This window comes from Lynx rufus, unplaced genomic scaffold (assembly GCF_022079265.1).
Source record: "Lynx rufus isolate CCGP_SWC_20201006 ecotype Redwood Valley unplaced genomic scaffold, mLynRuf1.p SCAF_4, whole genome shotgun sequence".
NCBI classification, from domain to species: domain Eukaryota; kingdom Metazoa; phylum Chordata; class Mammalia; order Carnivora; family Felidae; genus Lynx; species Lynx rufus.
The window spans coordinates 13405093-13429752 of record NW_025814856.1 but is presented as its reverse complement, the minus strand read 5'-3'; the positions used below and the strand labels follow the sequence as shown (position 1 = coordinate 13429752).

At 56.1% G+C, this 24660-nt stretch overlaps 1 protein-coding gene and 1 non-coding gene across 3 annotated transcripts in view; both read right to left on the bottom strand.

The window, feature by feature from the left end:
- Positions 1-431: 431 nt before the first annotated feature.
- Positions 432-24660, bottom strand: part of CRTC1 (CREB regulated transcription coactivator 1) — a 71092-nt gene continuing 46863 nt past the window's right edge. For both annotated transcript variants that reach the window (XM_047096063.1, XM_047096064.1), the window contains 10 exons: positions 23857-23951; positions 21764-21849; positions 17817-17857; positions 17109-17329; positions 12270-12403; positions 8741-9052; positions 6478-6582; positions 3355-3441; positions 2555-2735; positions 432-1179 (listed from right to left, as the gene is read on the bottom strand). In XM_047096063.1, the coding sequence (XP_046952019.1) occupies positions 968-1179; positions 2555-2735; positions 3355-3441; positions 6478-6582; positions 8741-9052; positions 12270-12403; positions 17109-17329; positions 17817-17857; positions 21764-21849; positions 23857-23951 (1474 nt within the window). In that variant the 3' untranslated portion in view covers positions 432-967. The remainder of the gene's footprint in view (positions 1180-2554; positions 2736-3354; positions 3442-6477; positions 6583-8740; positions 9053-12269; positions 12404-17108; positions 17330-17816; positions 17858-21763; positions 21850-23856; positions 23952-24660) is intronic.
- On the bottom strand, positions 21475-21576 carry LOC124525212 (U6 spliceosomal RNA). Its single transcript, XR_006965433.1, has one exon. It is a non-coding gene; the product is annotated as a U6 spliceosomal RNA (small nuclear RNA).

The window sequence follows — 24660 nt, the reverse complement described above, 5'->3', positions numbered from 1 at the left end:
CATGCTCTCAGGCAAGTATTGGATCAAAAGAGTCAGCTACTTGTCTACAACCAAAGTGTAAATACAAACCAAAAGAAACAAACAAACAATAACACAACAAAAATGCCCTGGCCGCCCCCTCCCCACCCCATTCTTTAAATAACAGTGACAGTGACCAAGGTACAGAGAAGAAAAGATGAAAACAGGTTGAGAGATGAAAACAACCCCCAGAAACAACCCCTGCCTCCACATGCATCCCCTGGAAGGCCCTTTCGTCCTGGCCGGGCGCTTCACTTTCAGGGCAAAGGCGGCCACAGAGGGACCTGGCTGGGGGTGGGCAAAGCGGGAGCAAGGGCCCCAGGAAGATTTAGCTGCTTTGCATGCTCTGTTCACACCTTTTATATTCTACCTCCATGGGATGGATTCTAGCATTCTCTGAATGTGCTCAGAAATATAAAAGACAGCAGTCAAAATAGTGTTTATTTCGCTTTGTGTCTGCCCCTCTCTCTGGTGCCTTCTCCCCTTGGCAGGGTGGGGCTGGCTCTCTACCTAACCTCGGGCTGGGGGTGGCGGGCAGGTCGGGGGACCAGGAACGAAGGAAGGCAGTGAGAGCTGGACAACAGTCGGAAAATGCACCTCAGCCCACCGCCGCCGTGGACCACAGCGCCCCCTCCAGGCCGGCGGCCCTCCCCAACACGCTTTCCGCATTTTACAGGGGGACGGCTCATGGCCCAGGGTGGGGGGCGAGAGAGCACGCGCAGGGAGTCTCCGCGGGGGTGACACGCGGCCTCCCAAGGGAGGTGGACAGCTGGGGGGCGGGCGGGTGGGCAGGGGGCGCTTGGCGGCATTGCAAGCTCAGAATCACAAGCTCGGCCGTTTGCGAAGGACGGAGCGCGGCCGTCCCTGGGCTCAGGGAGACGCCGTCGGGACCACTGACCGGCGGGGTGATGGAGCCGGGGGCTGGGCGGCGATGTGCCGGGTGTGCAGCTCACAGACGGTCCATCCGGAAGGTGTCCTCGGTGGCCGGGTCGGCCAGGACCATGTCGGGGTCGTTGAGCATGTGCAGTCCATCCAGGGTCAGGGGGTCAATCTTGAGTTCGTCCAGGGGGAACTGGTTGTCCGAGTCGAAGCTGACATCACCGACCCCGGCCAGTGTGCTGGTCAGTTCTTTAGAGAGGCTGGGAGGGGACTCTCCCGTCACTGGAGCCGGGGGTAGGGGTGGGGGGGGGACACAGGACAAACAAGTCTCAGCGTGGCCCTGGCTCTCTGACCCCACGCCCTGTGCCTCCGCGGCCCCTGTCAATGCTCAGGGAAGAGGGGCTTGGGCCACACCAGGGGTGCTTACGTGGGGGGTTGCCCTCTAGGGGACACTGGCAATGTCTAGGGACATTTTTACTTGTCATGACTAGAGAAGAGGGAATGCTACTGGCATCAGGTGGGTGGAGACCAGGGATGCTGCTCAGCACAGGATGGTCCCACCACCCCAGAGAAAGATCTAGCCCCTCGTTATCAGCAGTGCCAAGGCTGGGAAGCCCTGAGCTAAGAGCCAGGTCAAATGTTTAGTGTGACCTGGCAGGAGCAGGGGCCTTTCCTGCTCTGCCAGGAGGTCTCCTCCATGTACGCCACTGAGAAGCAAACCGGGGTGTGTGTGCACGTGTGCATCAGGGACCCTCCCTGTGGGTTGGGGGGATGTCTGAGTTCTCCCCAGAGAGACCCGGATGCAAACCTAGGCTCTCTCCTCTACTTGCAATGAGACCTTAGGCCTTAGTTTCCCAGTCTGAGACAGGGGTATAAAAGTCCTTCTGGGCTGTTGTGGCCATCACAGGAGCCTGATCCTTCTTTCGAGTCTGAAGCTTCCACCCCCAGAGCATCTCCTGCAGACCACTGCTCACACCCCTGGGGTAGGGAGGAAGCACTAGGCCTCTAGGGGTCCTGGCCACGGACTTCTCCGTCCTGGAGATGTCAGTGGGACCACCAGGGGGTGTCACCCTCAATCCTGAGACAGTCCTGGCTTATAAGAAAATTGCTTCTTTCTTCAATAAAACCCACAATCTACAGGGTGGAGCAGAGGCAGCAAAGGGTCTGGGTTCTATGCCACGTGGAGCAGGGACTTACTCACGTGTGCTATGCATGTCCCTAGGAGCCTGGGCGCTGTGCTCGTTGGGATGCTCATTGCTGTGTGGCCTGCCGCATGTATGTTGGCTGCATGTGACAAGCCCTGCCGTGCAGGGCCCACCCCCTAGTCACCTGCAATCCCACTATTCTCAGCTAATGGGGTTCAGGGACCTGGGGAGCTGATGCGGGGCCGGGTGAGTGACTGGCTCTGTCCTGTTCTTGCTCTGAGCACGGGACACTGGAAGCCCGGTTCAGGGTCCGGCGTGTGTCCCCCTGGCCTGTCCCACAACCCGGCAACGAGTCAAAGTTGGTGGGGTCTGGCCTCCTTTGGCCCAGTCCTGTCACGACTCATCGTGCAGGGCGGGGGCGCCGTCTCTCCCGGGGATGAGGCCTCTCGCAGCTGCCGGGCCCCCCACTCTGCCCAAGACCCCCGCCCGGGATGCCACACACGTGGCCTCACCTGTGAGGATGATGTTGGGGATGCTGCTATGGCTGGGGTAGCCAAGCTGCTGTGTGTCTGGCAGGCTCCCGTGGCTGCCCGTGAGGCCCATCATGGCCGCCTGCGAGTAGTTGAGCGTCGAGCCCGGGCTGTACAGGCTGCTGGAGCTGATGGCGTTCTCCATCATGTTGAACTGCTCCAGCTGCCAGGGGAAGCACACGGGCGTGAGGCCGGCCCTGCTGAGCCCCTGGCTATTGCCGGCTGGCCTGCCCTGTGGCAGCCGGGACCACCTCCTCTGCAAGACGCCCAGCACCCACGCTCAGACACTCGGGGCTGCTGAGCATGAGATTCTATGCCCAGGGTCTCCCCCTCCGCCCTCTCTGAACCTGCCGAGGCCTGCCTGCACACGGCCCCCTCAGGGCTCACTGGATGGATGGATGGATGGAAGGAGGGACGGGTGCGTGACCTGCTCCAGGAAGCGGCCAACCCTTCTCATGCCCACACGCCCCAGACCCTGGCCTCCACGCGGAGCCAGCTCTACCTCCCGGTAAACCCACATGCACGGCCCACGCTGAGGCACCGATGCTACAGCCACTGCCTGTCCCTGACAGTGTTCACCGCCCACCCTTCCTCCCCCTCTGCTGTTGGCCTCATTCTGTGGGCCAGGCACAGATGCCTGGGGAGGCATAAGCCAAGCCACCCTTTCCAAGGCCTGGAGACAGGAGGGAGCCTTAAGAGCGAAGCTCACGCCCGAGGGGCGGGCGGGGTCCGGGTAAGCGTCCGGGTAAGCTGTGGGCGCTGTGACCCGGGCACCCGCTCACCTGGTGGGACAGAGCATTGGCCTGCCTGGCCGCCATCTGCTGCTCATAGTACGAGTCCCCAAACACGCTGCCCAAGGTGGAGGAGTGCTGCAGACAGAAGAGAGGCCTGCTGTCATCACGGTCCCCAAGACCAGGTCGGGGGCTTGCTGGGGCTCAGGCTGGTTGTGCCCACAGGGAGGCCCCTGGAACTTCCCGGAGGATGCTCAGGATAAAGAAGGCTGAGAGCATCTACCTCAGGCCTCTTGGGAAAGCCCACAACTTCCAGGATGGAGGGGTGCCTGGCTCACTCTGAGCAGGGTGCTCCCCAATCTCAGGATGTTTCTTTCCGCCACCTGCTCCTGGGGGGCCTCAGTATCCCAATAGCCCCCAAAGAGCCATCCTCCATCTCCTCTACTTGAACCCAGGAATGGGTGACCTGGTTTCCATCAGATGGAAGACAGGGGGGCCACAGGGATTGGGAACCCCGCCTGAAGGGTTCCAGAGTAAAATATGTGACCGGGGCCAAGGCAGTAGGTGCTCTGAATTTCAGGATGAGAAGTGTACTTGGTGAACCTTGTCAGGCCCCCAGGGAGACATGGGACATGGTAGCAGGCCATACATGTGGACAGGACAGGCGCACAGAGCCAGATGCTGGCCAAGCGAACATAAGACAGGCACACAGAAAGCCCCGTCTACCTATCTGTCCATGGCTGCCTGCCTGGGGGACCCGAGGACCCATGGGTGGGCAGGCAGCCCAACTCTCATTCTTCCACGGCTAGCCGGGAGACAGGTCTGCTCCCAGAAGAGCAGGGGACTGGGGACCCTCATAGGCAAAAGAGATACCAGAAACAAGAGCTTGGAGCCCCTGCTTATTCCTATGATGCCAGAGAGAGAGAGCAGGGTGGAGCCCGGTGGGACATGGACGGGAGGAGGGACAACCAGTGCATCGTGGCCAGACCTCACATGAGGCACCAGGCCGCAGGAAACAGATCCCCAGCCCGGACACAAGTCTGTTTCCTCCTTGGTCAGTGGGCTGAGAGCAGAAAGAAAAACGGCCAATGTGGCAAAAATGCCACCTTTGCCCTAAATATAGCCAGCTTCAGGTTTGGAAAAGGGGGCTGCAAGGTTGTGGATGGGTTTCCCTATAGAAGAAGCAGCAGGTCTATTCTGGGGTACCTGTTTCCATCCCCGTGGCTTTGGACTCAAAGAGGCCCAACACAAGCAGGGGACCCAGGCTAAGGTTTTGTTTGTGAGGCTGCCATCAGAGTTTGCCAGAAAGGTCTGCTCAGGGTGGAAGGGAGGAGCACAGCACACAGTACCAAAGGCCAGCTGCCTAAGGCCCAAGGTGCAGCCAGACAGACACAATGTCCACTCGAGGCCGGGGAGGTGAGGGGAGGCCCCGGCCCACGGGGCCACTGAGTGCAACCTAGGGATCCAGGTGCAGCATGAAGCCAGGCCTGGCGCCGCCCACCCAGCATGGTCTGCCCCCTAGTGGGCCTCTTGGCCATGTCAGGCCCATGTCTGGCTCGGTCCAGGTAACGTGACAGCCCTGACCTCACAGCCACTTGAGCGGCCCACCTCCCTTGCCAGCACCCAGCGGATGGATGGACAGACCAACACACAGACACAGGCTTCACAAGACGGCAACACGCTTTCTGCCGAGGATGGACCAACCCGCCTTGGTCTAGGCAAATCTCTACTGAGAAATCTGCTCCACCCCCGAATTCCTCTCCTGCCTCCTGTACAAAAAGAGACATTATTCAAGGACCAGCCTCAGGAATAGGCCCCACTCGCCATTTCCCCTGCCTGGACCAGCTTCTCCCCCCCCTCGGCATCCCATGACACCACGTGACCAGACTAGACACTTCTCGGGAGCCACCAGGGCTCAGAACCGGTGTCGATGTATCCAGAGCCCACAGATACCAAACTGACCTCTGGCCTGCCCTGAGCTCACTGATGCCCTCCCCACCTGCCTGTGGAGCAGGAAGCTGCACACAGATGGTCCCAGCAGGACCCAGGCCACTGTTGGGTGGTGGAGGAAGGATCCTAGGAGAGCTCCTCCTACAGCAGATGGAACCATGAGAACAGCCTTTCCTGAACAGGACACCTGCCATCTCAACACACAGGGCCCCATGTGGGCGTACTTCTGAGAGCTGGGGAAATGGGGACAGCGGGCCACACGTCCCCCGGACCAGGGAACTCAACACTGTTCTTGCATGGTCCTGCCTGGTGAGACAGCTCTTCTCCTTCTTTAGGAGGGGAGGAAAATCCTTTCTCTTTTGTGCCCTGAACCAAAAATGAGGCTTCAGGGCCTCAGGCACTGCTAAGAGGCTCCTAGGAGCTTCTCAGCTTGGTGACATTTTGGGGACGGCGTGGCAGGGTCCTGAGGAGGCTCTACAGCCTGGAAATTTCGGGCCCTGATGTCAGCTCTGTGGGCACCTCTTCTCTGGTGGAATGTTGCAGACAGAATTTGGTTATAAGCTGAGAGTTGTGCTAAGGGGACTCCTGAGGAACCCAGATGAGGGTATGTTGCATGTATGTGTGTCACAGGTTGGGGTCCAACCGCGTTGGGGAAAAAACCCAAATCTGATGGATGTGGTCGAGTCCCGCCTGTTGCCTGGGGCAAGCCGCAGTCTCCTCATCTGTGAGATGGGGACATGGACCCCACTCAGAGAAGCTTCCTGTGAGGACACACCCTTCTGTGAGGCAGAGGGAGAAGAGTCTGAGGCGTCAGAGCCCCAGTCACAGGCCGGCCACCGCCTCAGCTGTGCCCCAGAGCAGGTGGAGCCCTCCTCCACTCTGGGGAGCCTCGGGCGGGCAGGCCCGCGTGGGGATGTGTGCACAGGCTGTGGGACCCCGGGGTGACCCTGGCAAGAAGCCTGGGGGTGTGGCCAACACCGAGGTCACGAAGGCAGGCGAGGAGCCCACCGCCTCCAGCTCGGGCTCCGCACCGGCCACAAAGACACGGCGGGAACGTGGCAGCTCCTGAGCCGGGCCTGGTGGGGCGGCGCCTTCTCCTCCCCGCCCCAGCGGAGTGGACGAGATGGGATGGAGCGAGGCACAGATGGTGGGGGACGCGGGGGGGGGGGCGCGAAGCAACGCTGGGGCGCGGGGTGCCGGGAGGGGGGAGGCGGTGTCCCTTACTTGCGGGGAGCTCCCGGGGGAGAAGCCTTGATTGGAGACAGGTGAGGTGGGAGACTGGTTAGCCGGGGAGCCGGCACTAGTGCGGTACTGCTGCAGAGCCGGCGCCTGCGACGACAGACAGGTCAGGACGCGCGAGGGGCCCCGGGCCTGGCTTCCTGGGACTGGCCGTTCCCCGCCGAGCATCCCCCCGAAGACCCCCCCGCCCAGCGGGTGAGCACGGTACCAGGAGCACCTGCAAGTGGTGCGGGTCCCTGAGCCCTGTCGGAGCCCGGGGCCTTTCGGGCACGTGTCTCCAAACCCAGCTCCCGGCTGGGGGAGGGGGGGGGCGTGGTCAGAGAACCCAGCTTCACGGAATCGCGCCGGAGGACCGTGGCGGGGGGCGGAGGGGTCCACCTTAGCTTGGCAGGCTTCAGAGCACCCACACGAACACACACCCGCACCCACATACACACATGTGCACACAGCCATACCTGTGTACACACAGACACACCCACACGCACGTGGGCAACACAAGGCCCAGGGCCGGGCAGGCAGCCGCCGCCTTCTGCTGCCGACTCTGGGCAACAGCACATCCTGCCCACCTCGAGGGGTGGTGGGACCGACAAACAAGGCCATGCGGGGCACACCGCAAGACGTCCGGTACCCGGCAGTCACTACACCGGCACCGCTTGGGACGAGCCTGATGCATTTGCTGTCCAGAGACTTCCCAGGGGCGGCTACCTCCTCACCTGAAGGACAGAGGGCCTTAGCTTCTCACCAGGGGCAGGACGGGCTGGGGCAGGACCTGGATTTAGCCCCTGCTCTGGTCCCAGTCCACCCAGGACCTGCTGTGTGCCTCTGGGCAAGCTCCCTGACTTCTCTGGGCCTGTTGTTCACTGAGGCCTGGCTGACCAGCCCAGGGCCCCATAAATGCTCGGTCTCCTCCATTTCCTCAGTGGCCTGTTCTGAGTAGTCTGGAATAGGGGTTGAGCCTGGGAGGGGCACGGGGGCACAACAGGCAAGGTATCAGTGTGGGAGGCGCCAGCACGGTCACTTGGCAATGACCGGTTCGGGCCTTCTCAGAGTTGGAAAGAGGAAACTGTCCAGAGGGATGTTCTCCTTGCTCATTGGAGGCTGCACGAACTCAAGAAAGAGGCAACCAGAGCCCTTGCCCCCAAGGGGCGCAAGGCAACAGCGAGCCCTGGGGGTGGAGGGGTAACATCTGTGCACCTGGCCCAGACATCCCTGCCTCCATTGTCTGCCCAGCTCAAAAGTGAGGCATCACCGCTGGAGGGCGTCAGGGAATGAGGTACTCCAAGCAGGCTCCGCCATCAGAGCTGCCCCCACACCAGCCATGTTTCTGACAAAGAAAAGGCTTGTGCGCATTCTTGTCCGGGGGACCCCTGGGGTTTGCCCTCTGAGGGGTCAGAGCAGCTTGGAAACAGGTCTCTCTTCACCTACCCCACCCAGCTCAGGGGGCCTAGTCTCTGCAGAGCACATCATGTTTTGATGACACTTATCTTGGGGTTGGCAGCCAAGGGCTGAGTGGAGAGGGCTTGCTGTACCCTAAACGTAGTCCCCATTGCTCTAAATATGGTCAAAGATAGCCGAGACCACTCCCTTCCCACCAGGGCAACCAAGGTGAAAGTCTGAACACTCGAGAAGGTTTGGGGGTGCAGAGGTCAAAATCAAGCACCCATTACCCTGAGCCCAGGTCCAGGCAAAGGGTCCCATGGTCTGAGCTGTAGGACCCCAGGCCCCAAGCAGGGAGTCCCAAGGTCTAAATTGCACGTCTCTGGCCCAGGGCACTGTGCTGCATGAACCACAGGGCTGGATTCATCCCTTCTCCTCCAAGTTCAACTCTGTCCTCCTAAGTCCCAGCAGTCTGTTCCCCAGGCCCTGAGAGTTCTGTGTCCTCCCTGCCTCCAAGGGAGCCGTTTTTGGATGGGAAGGGTTGAAGTACTGGGCATCAAAGGGCATGGGAGAGGCTTTGCAGTCAGACACAGTATAGTCCATCTTGGGTGAAGTTTGGGACAAATGATCCCTGCTTGTGTCTCAGCTTCCCCATCAGTACAAGGGATGACAACCTTGGCCCGGCAGTGCTCGCTTCAGCCCTGACCCCTGGCCAAGGTGGTCTTGAAGGGGAGCCGTGAGGAGGCTTCAGCCAGACACACCTAAGTCTTTGGGCCTTGGGAGCCCAATGAGGGTCTCCCACAGCCCCTGGGATCCATGAGCCACCCCCCCGCCCCGAGCCAGGCCCCACACGACCCCATCTTAGGCTTACCGAGGTGATGTCGATCCCCATTGGCGGCTGGCCCGGGTTCTCTGGGGGGGACTGGGGGAGAGAGGACGGTACCGTGACCGCGAGCGGGGGCAGCTGGGGCCCCCGCGTCAGGCTGGCGCTTGGCATCAGGGGGCCGCCTGGGGGGAGGCCGACGGGCACCTGTGGGGGTGGCGGGGGCGGCTGCTGCTGGGACGCAGGTGGTGGTGGTGGAGGGGGCTGTGGCTGTGGCGGTGGTGGCTGCTGGGAGCCCGCCTGGGTGAAGAAGGCGTAGGGCAGCTGCTGCTCCAGAGACAGGGCATCCATGGCCACAGCCTGGGGGAAGAGGAGGGCGTCACGTGGGAGGCCACTGGGCAGAAGAGGCCAGACTATGAGTACCTGGTCCCCAGGGGGGCCCCATGGCCTGGCATGCTCAGCAAAGATGTTATGGATAAACAAAGGGACATCCAGACCTTGGACCCCCTAGAGAGGACAGGCCTTTCCCAGGGCCACAGAGGGTTAGGCTGCACCTGGACAGGACCTGGGCTTCTAATCCAGCTGTTTGTGCCCTGCACCCAACGAGCCTTTCCTTTGCCACACGCCGAGAGGCGGGCACTACCTTCCATACCCGCTCAGGCTCAGGGCTCCACACTCCGGCAACCCAGCAGGCAGCCTGTGCCTAGACCACTCTGGGTGATGGAGATGGTGGTGTGGCCACTCAGTAATGATCAGCTCAGGCCTTCTTGGAGTGGAAAGAGAAATTTTTCCTGGTTAGAGGGAAGTTTTCAACATTTGTGAGTCTATATGGACAGTTCCTGGGGCAGGCTGGGGCTCCTGCCCTCTCAGGGAGGTTGGATGTGACCAGGAGCTACAGGATATAACACAGAACAGAAGGCCCAGCCTCTAATAAGTGGCGGTTACATGAACAAAAAACAGTTTCCAGAAAAGGCAGGCAGGTCTAAGGGAGAAGGCACAGGGGTCACAGATTGAGAGACTGAAGACACATTGCCAGAAGCTACCCATGGCTCTGTCTGGATCCTGATCTGAACAAGCAGGCGGGAGACACAGAGGGGAACGGGCTGAGGCCAGGCAGTGGAAGGGATGCCTATCAGTTGTGTTATAGGTAGACAGTGCCATTGAGGTTATGTTAAAAAACAGACAACAAAAATATTACCTATTAAGGATTTTTAAAAAAACAGGCAAAACGGACAAATTCCTGGAAACACACAAACTACCAAAACTGATCCAAGAAGAAACAGAAAATCTGAATAGACCTATATAGCAAGAAAGGAGATTGAATCAGTCATCAAAAACCTCCCAATGGAAAATATTTGGAAATCACATACCCAATAAAGGGTTAGTATCCAGAATATATAAAGAACTTACAAAATTCAACACCCCAAAACCAAATAATCCAATTAAAAAATGGGCAGAAGACATGCATAGACAGTTTTCCAAAGACATACAGATGGACAAAAGACACATGAAAAGATGCCCAACATCACTCATCATCAGGGAAATGCCAATCTATCACCTCACACCTGTCAGAATGGCTAAAATTAACCACACAAGAAACAACAAGTGTTGGCAAGGATGTAGACAAAGGGGAATCCTCCTGCACTGATGACAGAAATGAAAACTGGTGCAGCCACTCTAGAGAGCAATATGGAGTTTCCTCAAAAAGTTAAAAATAGAACTAACTACCCTACAATCCAGCAATCCCACTACTAGGTATTTAGCCAAAGGATACAAAAATACTAATTCAAAGGGATACATGCACCCCAGTGTTTACAGCAGCATTATTTACAATAGCCAAATTATGGAAGTGGCCCAAGTATCCATTGATTGATAAATGGATAAAGAAGATGTGGGGGCTCCTCGGTGTCTCAGTGGGTTAAGCATCTGACTCCTGATTTTGGCTCAGGTCATGATCTCACAGTTCGTGGGCTTATGCCCCAAGTCAAGCTCCAGGCTGACAGTGTGGAGCCTGCTTGGGATTCTCTCTCTCTGTCTCTCTCTCTCAAAATAAATTTAAAAACTTAAAAAAAAAAAAAAAAGGAATACTATTCAGTCATAAAAAAGAATGAAATCTTGGGGCACCTGGGTGGCTCAGCTGGTTGAGTGGCCAACTCTTAATTTCGACTCAGGTCATGATCCCAGGGTCACAGGATTGAGCCCTGTGATGCTTAGCATGGAGCCTGCTTGGGATTCTCTCCCCCACCCCCAACCCCCGCTCAAGCAATCTCTCTCTCTCTCAAAAAATGAAATATAAATAAATAAGTAAAAATAAATTTCAACGTTTATTTATTTTTGGGACAGAGAGAGACAGAGCATGAACGGGGGAGGGGCAGAGAGAGAGGGAGACACAGAATCGGAAACAGGCCCCAGGCTCCGAGCCATCAGCCCAGAGCCCGACGCGGGGCTCGAACTCACGGACCGCGAGATCGTGACCTGGCTGAAGTCGGACGCTTAACCGACTGGGCCACCCAGGCGCCCCTAAGTAAAAATAAATTTAAAGAAAGAATGAGATCTTGCCATCTGCAATGACACGGATGGAACTAGAGAGTATCACGCTAAGTGAAATAAGTCAGAGAAAGACAAATACCGTATGATTTCACTCATACGTGGGATTTAAGAAACAAAACAAACGAGCAAAGGAAAAAAAGAAGAGAGAGAGAAACCAAGAAACCAAGTGTTAGCCACAGAGAACACACTGATGGTTGCCAGAGGGAAGGCAGATGGGGGGACGGGGGAAATAGGTGATGGGGATGAAGACGTGCACTTGTGATGAGCAGCGGGTGATGCATGGAATGCTGGATCACTGTATCATACACCTCAAACTAATATTACACTGTGCGTTACCCACCTGGAATTTAAGTTAAAACTTAAAAAAAAAAAACCCTCAAATTTCCCAACAAGGATAGGCTAAGACCCAGGGGCTTTGCTGGTGAATTCTACCAAATATTTAAAGAATCCGCACCAGCGTTTCTCAAATGCTTCCAAAGAAACAAAAGAGAAGGGAATGCTTCCTAATTTAGGGCCATAAAGGCCCTAAATTGACTAAGTAAAAAAGAGAAGAATCAAATTACTGAAACCAGAAACAAAAGTGGGAACATTACGACCAACTTCAAAGAACAGAATTAGGAGTGCTATGAATGATCATGTGACAGCACACTGTACAATCTAGATGAAAGAGACCAACTCCTAGACACATATGAGCTACCAAAAAAAGCAGAGGAAACAAAATTATGGTAAATTGAAAAAACAAAAAACCTCTCTAAACATCTCATTTTGGAGAAATTCAACTAGATCCTCAAGAAGGGAAAGTGACATAAAGAAGGACACCCAGTCACACAAATCTGCCCATGACAGCTACAAGAGACTCCAGGCCAGTACTTAATACATTTTCATGCGCTTGAAATTTTGACAAATAGCCAGAAATGTTGGGAATGTTTGTCTTCAAGGTTCTATAGGCCCCTGGAAGGAGAGGGAGGCTTCCCTGAGGGGCAGAGCAGGCCACTCCTCCCCGCCCCACCCCACCACGCCCTCACACCTGAGTGATGGGTGACAGCTGGGAAAGGGTGGGCGACACCTGCTGGGCCTGCTGTCTCCTTGCCTCTGTGTTCAGGGACAATGGGCTGACACCAGCTGGACGGTGCTGTGGTGAGGAGCCTGGCGTGCTCATTCCTGAAAGGGAGAACAGGAGAGAAGGGTGGGCATGACTCTGGCCTCCAGAGGGCTGCTCACACACCTTGGTCACTGCTGGGAGCAGCCCAGTCACTCAGACAGAATCCATTGTGTCCTGATCACCAAACCCAGGGTGCCCCCCTCCAAGGCCCCAATACCTGTGTAGACTCTGTTCTCTTTCCTGCTCCATCCCCATGCTGGCTTGCACTATCCCACTGATCCTGCCATCCCTCCCAGGGACGTGTCCCACAGGCCCTGCCAATCAGCACTTCCCTGCCTCTGCACCACCACATGATTGGCCCCCAGATGGGCATGTGACCAGACTGGCCCAATGAGAGCCTGCCCTGGGACTTCTGGTGGAACTCCAAGAAAGGAGGTCTGGAGCTGTGTGAGGAGAGCACCATATGGCCGCAAAGGGAAGAGCCAGCTGGAGAATCAGGGGCTGAGGAGAGGCAGCACCTGAGCTCTAGATCCAGCCACAGTGGTGCTTCCTGGTTTTGGGAGATTATCGGTGCCCCTTTTTTTTGCCTAAACTGGCTTGGGTTTTGGTTAGCTTCAAGCAAGCTGGTCCTGCCCAGATGCTGCAGTTTCGTCTACAGCTTCATGCTCTCAAAATTGTACCACCCTGTAATGAACTATTCCTTCAGCCAGACCTCCTTTCAGCCCCAGACCTGTGTATCTGGCAGCCCCTCCCCCATCTCATGTCCACAACCTTCTCCTCTCACCTCATGTGCTCTCCATGCTGGACCATCAGCCCTGCTGGGCTGCCCAACCTAGAAACTCAGTTACTCTCTACTTCCAACACCCTTGCTCCTGATCGAGCTCCTGTCAGGAGGGCTCCGTGTTGCCCCTTCCGTCACCCTGGCCCCCTCCCCCTGGAATCCCATCCCTGGACGTGTCTGTTGTGAAGGAGCTGAGTGAGGTCAAGTTCAGTATGGAAGCAGTTGGGGCCTGCTGGGTTATCCTGGGGCACGGTGCCAGGGAGAGGCCTCCTGATGCTTGCGGGAGCCCTGGGGGATTGGCTTGATCTCCCAGTCGGTCTCCTTGTCCTTGAGATGGAAACGATAACAGCCACCCTTAAGAGTTCACTGTGAGGCCCTAATGAGGTTGGGAGCAGGCTCTCAAGACAGTCTGGCCTGCAGTCAAGGCCGGTGGTGTGGAAGCCTGACTCACCTGGGGTGGCTGGCCCCATTCTGCCGAGGGCCGTCAGATTAACCTTGTTCCAGCAGGTGAGACGGCAGGTTCACAGGCCAGTGGGAATGCGCCCAGCACACACTGAGGGGAGATGACGGGCGGCCTTCTCTCCGCCCAGGGCGGCTGCTCACTGGCTGTGTCATCTGTGCGAGGCAAGCCTGGTCACGCCTGCACTTCCCCTCAGTCGCCCTGGCAGCTCCACTTAGCCGTGCACTGCAGGAGGGCCTGGCAGAGTGCTCCCAAGGCAGAGCCCCGGGTTCCAAGTTATACACAGAACTTGGGCCCCAGAATCAAGCTGCCGCAAACACAGCAGCATCAAGGGGGGCACGGACAAGAAGCCTGAGCAGGAAGAGTCCGGGAGATGCCTAGTCAGGGAACACACTCCTCTTCTCTGAGCACCCACTGCCTCTGACATCCTTCAGGTTGTGAGCACTCAACACCCAGGGAGCAGACGTCAGGGCTCAGTGAGCAGCAGAGGCAAATACCAAGAGAGGGTCAGTGGGGCAACAGGGGCAGGAGGGGCCTGTGGCATACGAACTTGACCCACCACTGCTGGGCCTTCTGATTCTTCAAGAGAAGCCAGAAGTCTAGAGTTTTACACACACTCTCCTGATTTTCAGATGTTGATTCAAAGCATCACGCATGCAACCATGGGCCAGACAAAACACACCGGTAGGCTGGATTTGGTGCTTGGGTTGCCAGCCTCTGTCTATCTTGAGTACAAGGGAGTTTTTAATCCTCCGCTGGGCTGCAGAGTGAGCTCCTGGGTCTCACACTGGGCGACCACCACCCCAGGAGAGGCCAGTTGGGCTGGGAGGGCGGACGGACGCCTTGCTGTTGAATTCCTTTTGGCAACCTGGATCACCTTTGGGAAAAGGAGTGAGGCCAGCTGGAAGGGAAGTCTGGGGCGGGCAGGGAGAGCTGCCAGGGGAGGGCAGGCCAGGTGGCAGGGGCCCAGCCAGAGGCACGCAAGCCTCGTATGCGGGGCTGGCAGGCCTTGGAGCTGTGCCAGGAAGGAGGACCCGGGCCTGCCCTCCTCCAGGTTCTGGCCAACGACCAGGAAAACGACCTCAGCAAATGTTTAAGAGAACGAGAGGGGCCGCTGTCTCCTTGGAGGCAGAAGCCTCCCATTCTTCCTCGAGGGGCTCACGTTCCAACTGGCGGGTGGGCTGGGGGGGGCCATCTCCACGTGTGCCAGGGGCCAGCGGCTCGGCTTGATTTAAAATGCGCCCAGAAAGCGGAGCCCCTGCCAGGCGAGCAGCTAGAGCGGCAGGTTCGCAAACAACCGAACACATGTCAGACATTACTGGGCTGACGCTCCCAGCCAGGCGGGCCAGGGTCTGGGCCCCACGCTCGGGGTCTGCGCTTGTTCCCGCGTCTATGGCTTTCACATGTGTTGTGTTTTCCTGTGCTTGTTTAGACTCGGCATGGGCTGGAGGTGCACAGCTCCTGGGCGGGTGCTGGGGGGCTGCCAAGGACCCTCTGGAGGAGGGGGTGGTGCTCTGGAGGCCACAGCAAGACGTGAGGAGAAAAAAAGGGGGCCAGGAAACAGTGGTGCCTACAAAAGGGGGCCCCTCCAGTGTCCCCAGAGCCAACCTGCTGATTTCTTGCTTTGCATAGGCCTGTGTGGACCCTCTCTGCCCACCCACCTCTCAGGGGGCCATGGGTCTCAGGATCCCCTGAATCTGCTCACTTTGTCCCGGGGATGGGGGGGACAGTGGAAGCTGACGCCCTCCGCCTAGTGGCTGAGCCTCGGTGGGCACGGGGCCAGGTATGTACACGCAAGAACAGAGCCTCAATGCTCTTAGGCCAGGGTCCTGCCCCGCTTTTCACTGTTCTGGCCTCTATTTCCTAGTCTAGAAACCTAGGAACACTTGCACTGTCCTTAACACCCCTCACCTGCCTCTGGTCCTGTCAGCACCAAAGCCCGGAACAACTCCGGCTCAAGTGCCTCTGTTCCCTGTAACGTGGGCCAGACAACTTCACCTGGAAGTCTCTCTACAGTGTTCAGTGGGGCCCTGCCCTGGCACTGACACCCTTCTTGATAGCCTATTCTCCCTGGGTGGTTAGAAGGGCTGTGGCAAATGTGAATTAGAGCGTGCGATTCTCTCTCAGAAAACCCTGCACGATGCTGCCCACCACGCTTGGGACAGAGGTAAGACAGGCAGATGGACTGGGCGAGCATCGGCTCCTGGGCAGGATGCAGGGCAGCAAGGTAGCGCTCTCACCGGTCACCAAGTCCTGACATGTGTGGACTCACACAGGGGTCCACATTCTGCCCATCCCACCATGAGGCTGTTGGGGCTGCCTTGTGTCCTCTCTGGATGCAAACCCACACATCCCACAGTCAACATGGGTGCAAGAATCACACTGGGGACATGCGGGTCATAGTGGGGATGTGGGAGAGCCAGGCCTGGCCCAGGGAACAGATGAGAGCAAAGTAGTGACTCAACAGCAGCAGGGTAAATGAAGAAAAGCAAGAGTGAGCGGCTGGAGGTAAGAGTGTGGGCAGGGGGCCACGATGGCTCATTGAGAAGAGGTGTGAGCAGGGATGGGGTGGGCGAGGGGTCCTGCAGCCACCTGGAGGAAGGGGACTGTGGAAGAGAGGTGGCACATGCCAAGGCCCTGAGGTGAGCTTGCTGGCCAGAGAGGAGATGGTGTGGGGGGCGGGAGACAAAGTCGGAGGGTGAACTGTAGTTGATCTCCCGGGCCCCAGGGGTCTCAGGTTTTCACTGGGAGGGAACCGAGGACCCGTGCAAGATCCTGAGCAGACGAGAGCCATGAGGTGATGGCCATCCTGGCTGAGAAGAGGCTGAGAGCTGGTGGGGGAGGTGGGCAGGCAGGTGGAGGCCATGTAAGGTAGAGAAGGTCCAGGTTGGCCCAGGTCCCAATGGTGGGGCTGACGGGATGCATCAACAGGTCAGGGCAGGCAAGAGAACAGAAGAGGCAAGCCACTGGGAAACCGTGCTGCTCGTCCCCAGAGAAGCAGGGTTGGGCAGCACTGGGAGATATTAGGAAGGTGAGGGGCCCATGGGATGTCCCCATGAATGTGCCCTGGACTGGAGTGTCCCAAGCAGGTGGAGTGTGGGGGGAGCAGGTCAGGACTGGTCCTGGCCCTCCACGAAGAGCTGAGGACAAGGAGAGGTGGGGGGAAAGCCCGGCACACCCCGGCCGGGTCAAACTCTTGGGGGCTCCCCTCCTAGAATGTTCTGGACTCACCCAGACTCTCTGAAGCCCCCAGTACACCCTCAGAACCACTGTCTGATCCCTGGGGACACCGCTGAGTTTTCCCACCCCCAGGCCTTCACCAAAGCCGTGCCCTCTGCCTGGGATGCCTTTCCTGGGCAATACTGGGAAAGCCCAGCCCCTGTGGTAGGTTCTGCCTCCCACTCCATGCCCAGCATTTTGGATGTCACCCTGCTAAATCTTTATCCAAACCCATGTGTTGTCTTCACTAGCTGCTCAGCTCTGCCAGGGAAGGAAGTTCTCCCGCCTCCTGGCCTGGCCTTACCCTGGTTGGCGCCGCCGATGCCCAGATGAGTCAGGTTGGCCGCGAGGTTGCCGGTGCTGCTGGAGCTGCTGAGCGCGGGGAAGGTGGGCTCCTCAGGGTCCAGTGGGGTCGGGAGGGGGGAGGGGAAGTGTATGTTGGTCAGGTCAGGCAGGGAGCCCCCTGTGTTGTGGGTGGCGGGGATCAGGGCTGTAGTGTTTTCCTGGTCAGCGGATGGAAAGATGCTGGGGGGAAGGCCAGACAGAGGGGGGAGGTGAGCTCTCGCCGGCCCATTCTTCCCCAGAAGCTGTGGCGGGGGAGCGAGGTGTCGGGGGAGACTGGTGCGAAAAGATTAGGTGCTGCCATGCTCAGAAAAGGACTGTCAGCCTACACCTCCAATGGGACCTTAGGAAGCAGCCTACCTATCTATGCAGGATAGGAGGCTGGGGTGAGGGTCCTCCTGCGGCTCAGGGACAGGGGGTGTCTGAGGAGCGGGCAAGCTGGAGCTGAGCAGGGGTGGTGGAGGCGGGGCTCGGCCACCTCAGGCAGGGAAGGGGAGCAGGGCCCCATGTCCCCCCCCGCCCCCTGTGAGGCTTGTTGACTGGCGGCCAGCGGCGTGGCGCCCCTCTTGTCAGGACTTGCAGCCTGTGAGCTAGCGGACGGGAAGCCCTGGGGTCATCTGAGCGGCCCTGACAGCCCTGGGCATGCAGGGTGGGCCCTGCTGAGACTTACTTGATCCCGGGGACCTCGCAGGACTTGGGCCTGGACCCCGTCTGAAAGAGAAGACAGCGGACACTGAGCGGGCCTCCTGGCGTGCTGTGGCTCCTCAGGGCATGGCTGACCATGCCACAAGGGCCGGAGACGCTCAGCAAGAAGGGAGTTTATCAGGTCCTGGAACGTCTCACAAACCAGAACCAGGCAACCTCAAAGGCAGAGGGGCCTGTCCCAGACATGCCCAGGGGCAAAACCAAGAGTTATGTGCAGAGGGGTCTCTACAGCCCCCACCTCCAGCCCCTGCCCTTGGTGGCAAGCAGGCACATCCAAGCCTAGCTGTCTGCCCATAAGCTGGGCACAGCAGAGGAGTGACATGGTCCCTTGTCAGCAGGCATTTGGGGAAGACGGTGGTTTGTCCGGTCTATACACCCGAAAACCCCAGGCACCACCTCAGCAGTGGAGCCACTGGAAACGTGGGCACCCCAAACCAATCCCCCATTCCATTCCTGGATCAGAGTGGGAGGGGATCCTGGGGCAGGGGCCACCTCTGCTCAGCACCCACTTGTCTAAGGCAGGAAAGTACATCATGTGGGGCAGCATGAAGAGGCTCAGACTGGGCACCATGAACACACAGAGGGCGCTCCCTGCCCCTAGCTGACCCACCTTCCCGTGGTCCCTCAGCTATGGCTCCCACAGGGACCGTGGTGCTGTGTGTGCTCCCACGCACCCACCACCTGAGGATGAAGACTTTGCCTGCCCTGTGGGGCTGGGAAGGGGGTCCCAGGGAAACCCTGTTGGCATCAGGACCCTGGCTGGTTTCCTCCTCTTCGAGCTGGGGCCACTATGCCAGCCAAGAACTGTAGGCTCTAGGCAGAGCCCCTAGACTCTCATTCAAGGACAAAGGAGGAAACCCGCGGATGGCGGCAGACATGACCGGACAGAGCCCGCGTGCTGACGGAGGACTCGGGCTGTGTCACCTTCCCTCATTCTCCATCCGCCTCACAGGCCCTCAGGCTGATGTGTTCTTTAGGGATTATCAGATAAGAAGGTGGATGCACTGGCGGAGGGCTGTAGACTCCATGTGCACACCCAGTGTGTGTGTGGGGGGAGGGGCTGGGGGGGCCCCACGGTGACTGGGGACCCTGAGGGGTGGTGTGCGGCCAGCAGCATTAAGCCTCTGCAGAAAATGCCAGAGGGACAGGTTTGTACTTGGCCACTGGCTCCTTAATTCTGTGAGTAAACACTTGCTTCATTACCGGATTTTTTCAAAGCGTGATGACAATGACTTTCTAAAGAACCTTTCAAAAGCATTCCACGAACATTATGGAGATAACAGTGGATTTCTAAACAGTATTAAAACTTCACCCATCGTTGCCCCCCCCCCCCCCGCCTACCCCACTGCCCACAAATCCAGTGGAATTCCCTTACTCACATCCTTGCAGCCACATCATTTTGTGTGGTAGTCAAAAGTTTAGCCATGATGCTGGGCTCTGCCGCCCTCTTTTCTCACTCCCAGGATGTCGAGTGTGTTTGCACCAACCCCCACCATCTTCCCCGTCTTCATGGTTCAGCAGCACATTCGGCTGCTTGTAACCCTGATGTCTTTCTTTACCCACTCACCTCTCTGCGACTAGGTGTTTCAGTGGCTTCCCGATTTTGTTCGGGTTGTCAGAATTCTTTTCGAATTATTTTTTTCCCCCGAATATGAAAATCCTATGCCTTCTTTGTGCAAAACTGGAACATGCAGACACGGATAAAGGGCAGACAATGGCGCCCGCACCTGACACTCGAGGGGACACGCCCCGTTTGCACGTCTCCCCTGGGACGGGTCCTATCACACCCAGGCATCTGTGTGTACACCCTGGCATACCTTGGAGATACTGCAGCTTCAGTTCCAGAACACCCCAATAAAGCAAATATCACAGTAAAGCAAGTCAAGTGAATTTTTTGGTTTCCCAGTGCACAAAGAAGTTATGTTTACACTATCCTGCAGTGTAAGTATGCAATGACAGTGTTTTAAAAAAACAAGTTATGTGCCTTTAATTAAAATACTTTACTGCTGGGGCGTCTGGGTGGCTCAGCTGATTAAGTAACGGACTCTTGATTTTGGCTCAGGTCATGATCTCATGGTTTGTGAGATCGAGCCCCGCATAGGCCTGACAGCGTAGAGCCTGCTTGGGATTCTCTTTCCTTTCTCTCTGCCCTTCCCCCACTCATGTTCTCTCTCTCTCTCTCTCTCTCTCTCTCTCTCTCTCTCTCTCTCTCCCCTTTCTCTCAAAATAAATAAATAAACTTTAAAAATACTTTATTGGGGTGCCTGGGTGGCTCAGTCAGTTAAGCATCCAACTCTGGGTTTCAGCTCAGGTCATGATCTCACAGTTTATGAGTTTGAGCCCTGCATCAGGCTCTGCGCTGAGACTGGAGTGCCTGCTTGGGATTCTCTCTCTCCCTCTCTCTGCCTCTCCCCTGCTCATGTTCTCTCTCAAAGTGAATAAATTAAAAAACAAAACAAAACAAAACAGTTGGGTGCCTGAGGAGCTCAGTTGTTAAGCATCTGACTTTGGCTCAGGTCATGATCTTACAGTTCATGAGTTGGAGCCCCGGGTGAGCCCCACTTCTCTCTCTCTGCCCCTTGTTCACTTGCACCCTCTCTCTCTCTTTCTCGAAAAAAAAGAGTTAAAAAAATTATTTCTAAAAATGCTAATCATCTGAACTTTGAGTTGTGATCATTAATCAAACGTCACATAATAATGAAAAAATATGAACAATTCCAAGAATTACCAGAATGTGACACAGAGACACAAAGTGAGCAAATGCTGTTGGAACAATGGTACTGATATTCTTGCTCAACACGGGGTTGCCACAAACCTTCAATTTGTAAAAAAAACGCAACACAATAAAGCAAAGCGCAATAGAATGAGGTGTGCCTGTCTATCTCGAAATGTTTGGTGCTTTATCCTGTTCTTTCCACAGAACAGTACCATCATGAGTGTCACTCATGCCTTTAAAATTCCTTCAAAAATCCCAGCTCACCATGTGTGGAACTTTCCACATGGGGGACTGAGGATGCTTTCATCCTCAGTTATAAAACCCCCCTACTGTCGAACATTCAAGTTCTTTCCAGTTGATTTCGAAAGTTCTGAACACCTGCCTTTGAGGAACACATCACTGTTTGTTCATTTGTCACCTCCCTACGATTTCCTGGGGGGGGATGAGCAGTGCATGTTGCTGCCCCTTTCACCACACCCTGACCAGCAATGGGTTTTAGTCTTTTGTTGTTTTTTTAATATTCAAAATAGATTTGGTGTTAAGTGTATTTTGTTCTATTCAAATTCTTTGAAATTTGTACTCATGGCACAAATTCTATCTTACCGTAACTAGACATTTTATAGGTTGTTGGGAAATTTGTTTCTGGACCTGGAGGTAATACAGAGATTTCAACTCAACTGAAAATTCCAAGTAGACTTAATGGAAGTTTAAGGATGACTGTAACCATGTATAAACAGTGACAATTACCCAATACTATGGGTTAGCAGAAAGATCACAGGCTAAGAATTAGGAGGTATAGGTTCTAAACCCTGAGCATCTTCACAGACTTGGACAAATAGGTTCACTATTTGTATGTACTGTGCAATGATCACCACAGTAAGGCTGGTTCACAGCCAACGCCATACATAAAAATACGGCGCACTGCATGAATCTGCGTGTCATTCTTGTGCAGAGGCCATGCTAAGCTCTCTATGGTTCCAATTTTAGTATATGTGCTGCCACAGTGAACATGGGTTTTAATTCTTCATGGCTTCTGACCAGTATAGCAGGTCTATTTAACCCTAATGGCAGGCCTGGTCAAATCTGAGTGAGGTTCACACTTCAGGGAAGGTGTGCTATTTCTCTACCTTTGGCTAGGCTTTAAAAAAAAAAAAAGATCAAGAAGGAAAACCGTTTGAAAGCCCTTAGACTCTTACCTTCTTGGTATCCCATGCTTGCTTGGGAAGATTCTTATCTGTCTCCGATGTGGTTTCCTCCATTCCTGGGACTGTTAATAGTAAGACTGGGGTGGGGTGGGAAGAGAAAGAAAATCAGAACCTTTTCACTTTGAAGCTATGTGGCACCAAAGTGGGGAGCTTCCCTGACATACACAGGGTCATAACCATGACACAAGTGTAACTGCCCCAACAGTAACTTCTGGGGACTGCACTAGAGTACAAAAAAGGGTTTCATTCAAAACAAAACAAAAAACACTTAAAAAACAAAAAACAAGCCAGAGACCCTGTGATTCAAAAAGAAATGAAAACGGGAGCTCTGGAGCTGAGGACATGTATCGATTCTGCCTCCCATGGCAGGTCCTGGAGGCCTCAGGTTGGAGAGAACAGCAGAGAATTTCTCCCGGCCTCCTCACCCTACCTGCCTCTTTGTGGTCACCTGCATCCATGCTGCTCAATATGAGCCGGGGCTGGCTGGTCTACTCATGGTAGCTGTGGCCTCATGAATTAGTTGCAATGCCAGCCAGCCCCAGAGGAGGAGCGGAGGGCAGGGAAGGTCTGAAGGACTGGATGGGCATCATTTAAGGCCCTGGAACCAGCTGTGCCTGAAGGCCCCTTTCTTAGGACCTTTTGGTTAAGGTGAGATTAAACACTTTCTTTATGAGACCCAGTTTCTTTACACCTATTGGAGGTTCAGTCTTTCACTTTCAATAGAGCCACACTGAACACAGCCAGATGGGTCAACTCCTCCTTCTTAAAAACCAGAGAGACTGAACTGTGGGGGGGTGGGAGGGAAGCCAGGCTAACCACCTCCCCCCCCCCGCCCCCATCACTTCTTGGGCCCCTCGTGGACAAACAGGGGCAGGTAACATGTCTCCCCTCTCCCCAGGCCAAGGATAACTGGACTCTGAGCTGCCAAGGGCCTCCTGGGTTGCAGCTCCTTTCCATGGTCACAGAGTCCCAAGAGATGACACTTGCCCTGGAGAGCCTACCCTGAAAGTCCCATTTTCCTGGGGAACCCACCAAGGAGACAGCCCCTTCAAGAACAGCTCCCAACATTGGGAACAGGAGTGAAACACCAGATGCCCTGTTCTCTTCACCCCCGGACATTTGGAATCCTCACTTTTATTATAGAGACAGTTCCTTCTGCAAATCTCACCTTTGCTGTCTGATGAACAGGGATCCCAGGAAGATGGCATGCGGAGACCCCCCCCCCCCCCCGCCACCTCCCAAGGGGCGAAATTCTGGTTGATAATCCTTACTCTATAGCAGAAGCTCCCTGGTATGTTTACATGTTCACACAGTGCAAGGCTACTCCAAAATGGGTGTTTGGACCTTAACTGTATGTGATCAATTCTCTGGTTTCAGTGCCTCTGGGCAGATCAAGCCTGCTGGGGTTTCCTGAGGCCGGCCACACAGCACTGTCCTTCTCTTTAGGTGATGGTGCCCCAGTTTTTCAGATGGCACGCACCGTCCTAGAAGGTCCTGGGGACACTGTCCCAGTGCCCAGCTCTCCCTGAGGAGAGACCAGGGGCCTAGGCACCGATCTGCCCCAGGGGTGTATGCATGGCTCGGTCAGAGAGGAGCCTGGGGAAGAGGTGGGAAAGCAGCAGCCCCTTTCCCACCCACAGTAGGCAGAATGGGCACATTCTGTGTGAATCAAGAGGGTTCTGAGCAGCAAATCCAGGAAGTGTGAAGCCCTGGATAGAGCTGCACCTAAAGCCGAACCTCTCTAGCTCCGGACTGCTTGGTCATGAGCTGATAAATGCCTCCTTCTGCTTGGCTTGCTGCCCACTACAACTGACAGAACGTGGAAGGCCCCCATCTGTGGGGCTATGGCCTGAATCCATGAGTGTTTGCAGAGGCTGTTTTCTCTGCCTAGAAAACTCCTGGGTACTCTTTAAAACCCAAATCAAGCAGCACCATCTCTACAAGTTTCCACACCCCTCCCCTTGTCCCAAAGCACCCACTGACTCCCCCTTTGCAGGTCTCTCCATCTTTGAGCTTGTGACCTCTGGGAGCACAGGGGCCACCCACTGGACTCGCCTGACCCAAGGAACGATGCCCGTCAATACCTCTTTTCTGGTGTGCATCCTGGGACCCGCCCGTAAAGGGCTCTGGTTGGGTGGGTGTCATTGTGCTCTGGTGCAGGGCAGAGTCAGAATTGGTCCTGAGGAGAGGAGAGAGACAGTGAGCCTTGGCCCCAAAGCGGACGATGGGACAGTCCTGGCTCCACTCTATCCAGGACATGATCAATGGGACAGGGTGGGAATAGTGGGTCATTTTTGTGAGCTGTTGCACCTGCATAAAACCCTAAGGACATTGTTCTCAAAAGAACCACAGGAGTGACCGTTACTTTGATCTGCAAAGCCGTTGAAGACAAAAGCTGCAGCAGAGATGTCCCTCCGTTCCTAACCAGCTCCTCCCTACCCCCATCCCCTCTGTAGGCTTCTCAGCTTTGGGGAAAGGACAGTGCCTTCCTGCTGATACTCTCTAGAGAAGGGGCCCAACGGTCCCACAGTGGCCCAGTCTTGGGGGTACAAGTCCCCAGGCCATCACTGGGTCGCCTTCTGGTGACAAAGACCAACGGGCAACCCTGCCCCCGAGGATAATCAGTTACAAACCAGGTGTAATAGGCAGGAAGGGGAGGCAGTGATATGAGGCTCAGAGAATGACCCAGAAAGAATGCAGCCTCTGGGGAGGGGAGGTGGCATGAGGGAATATTTGAGGGGCAAGGTCTTGGTTCAACCAGCCCAAAGGCTGCCAGGAGCCCTGCCTTCTGCACTGGGGACAGAGTAACTCAATGTGCTTCCAGCTGCCAGCTGCAGGTGCCTGCAGAGAAAGTCCCAGAAGACCGCCTCAGGCACCCAGGAAAATGT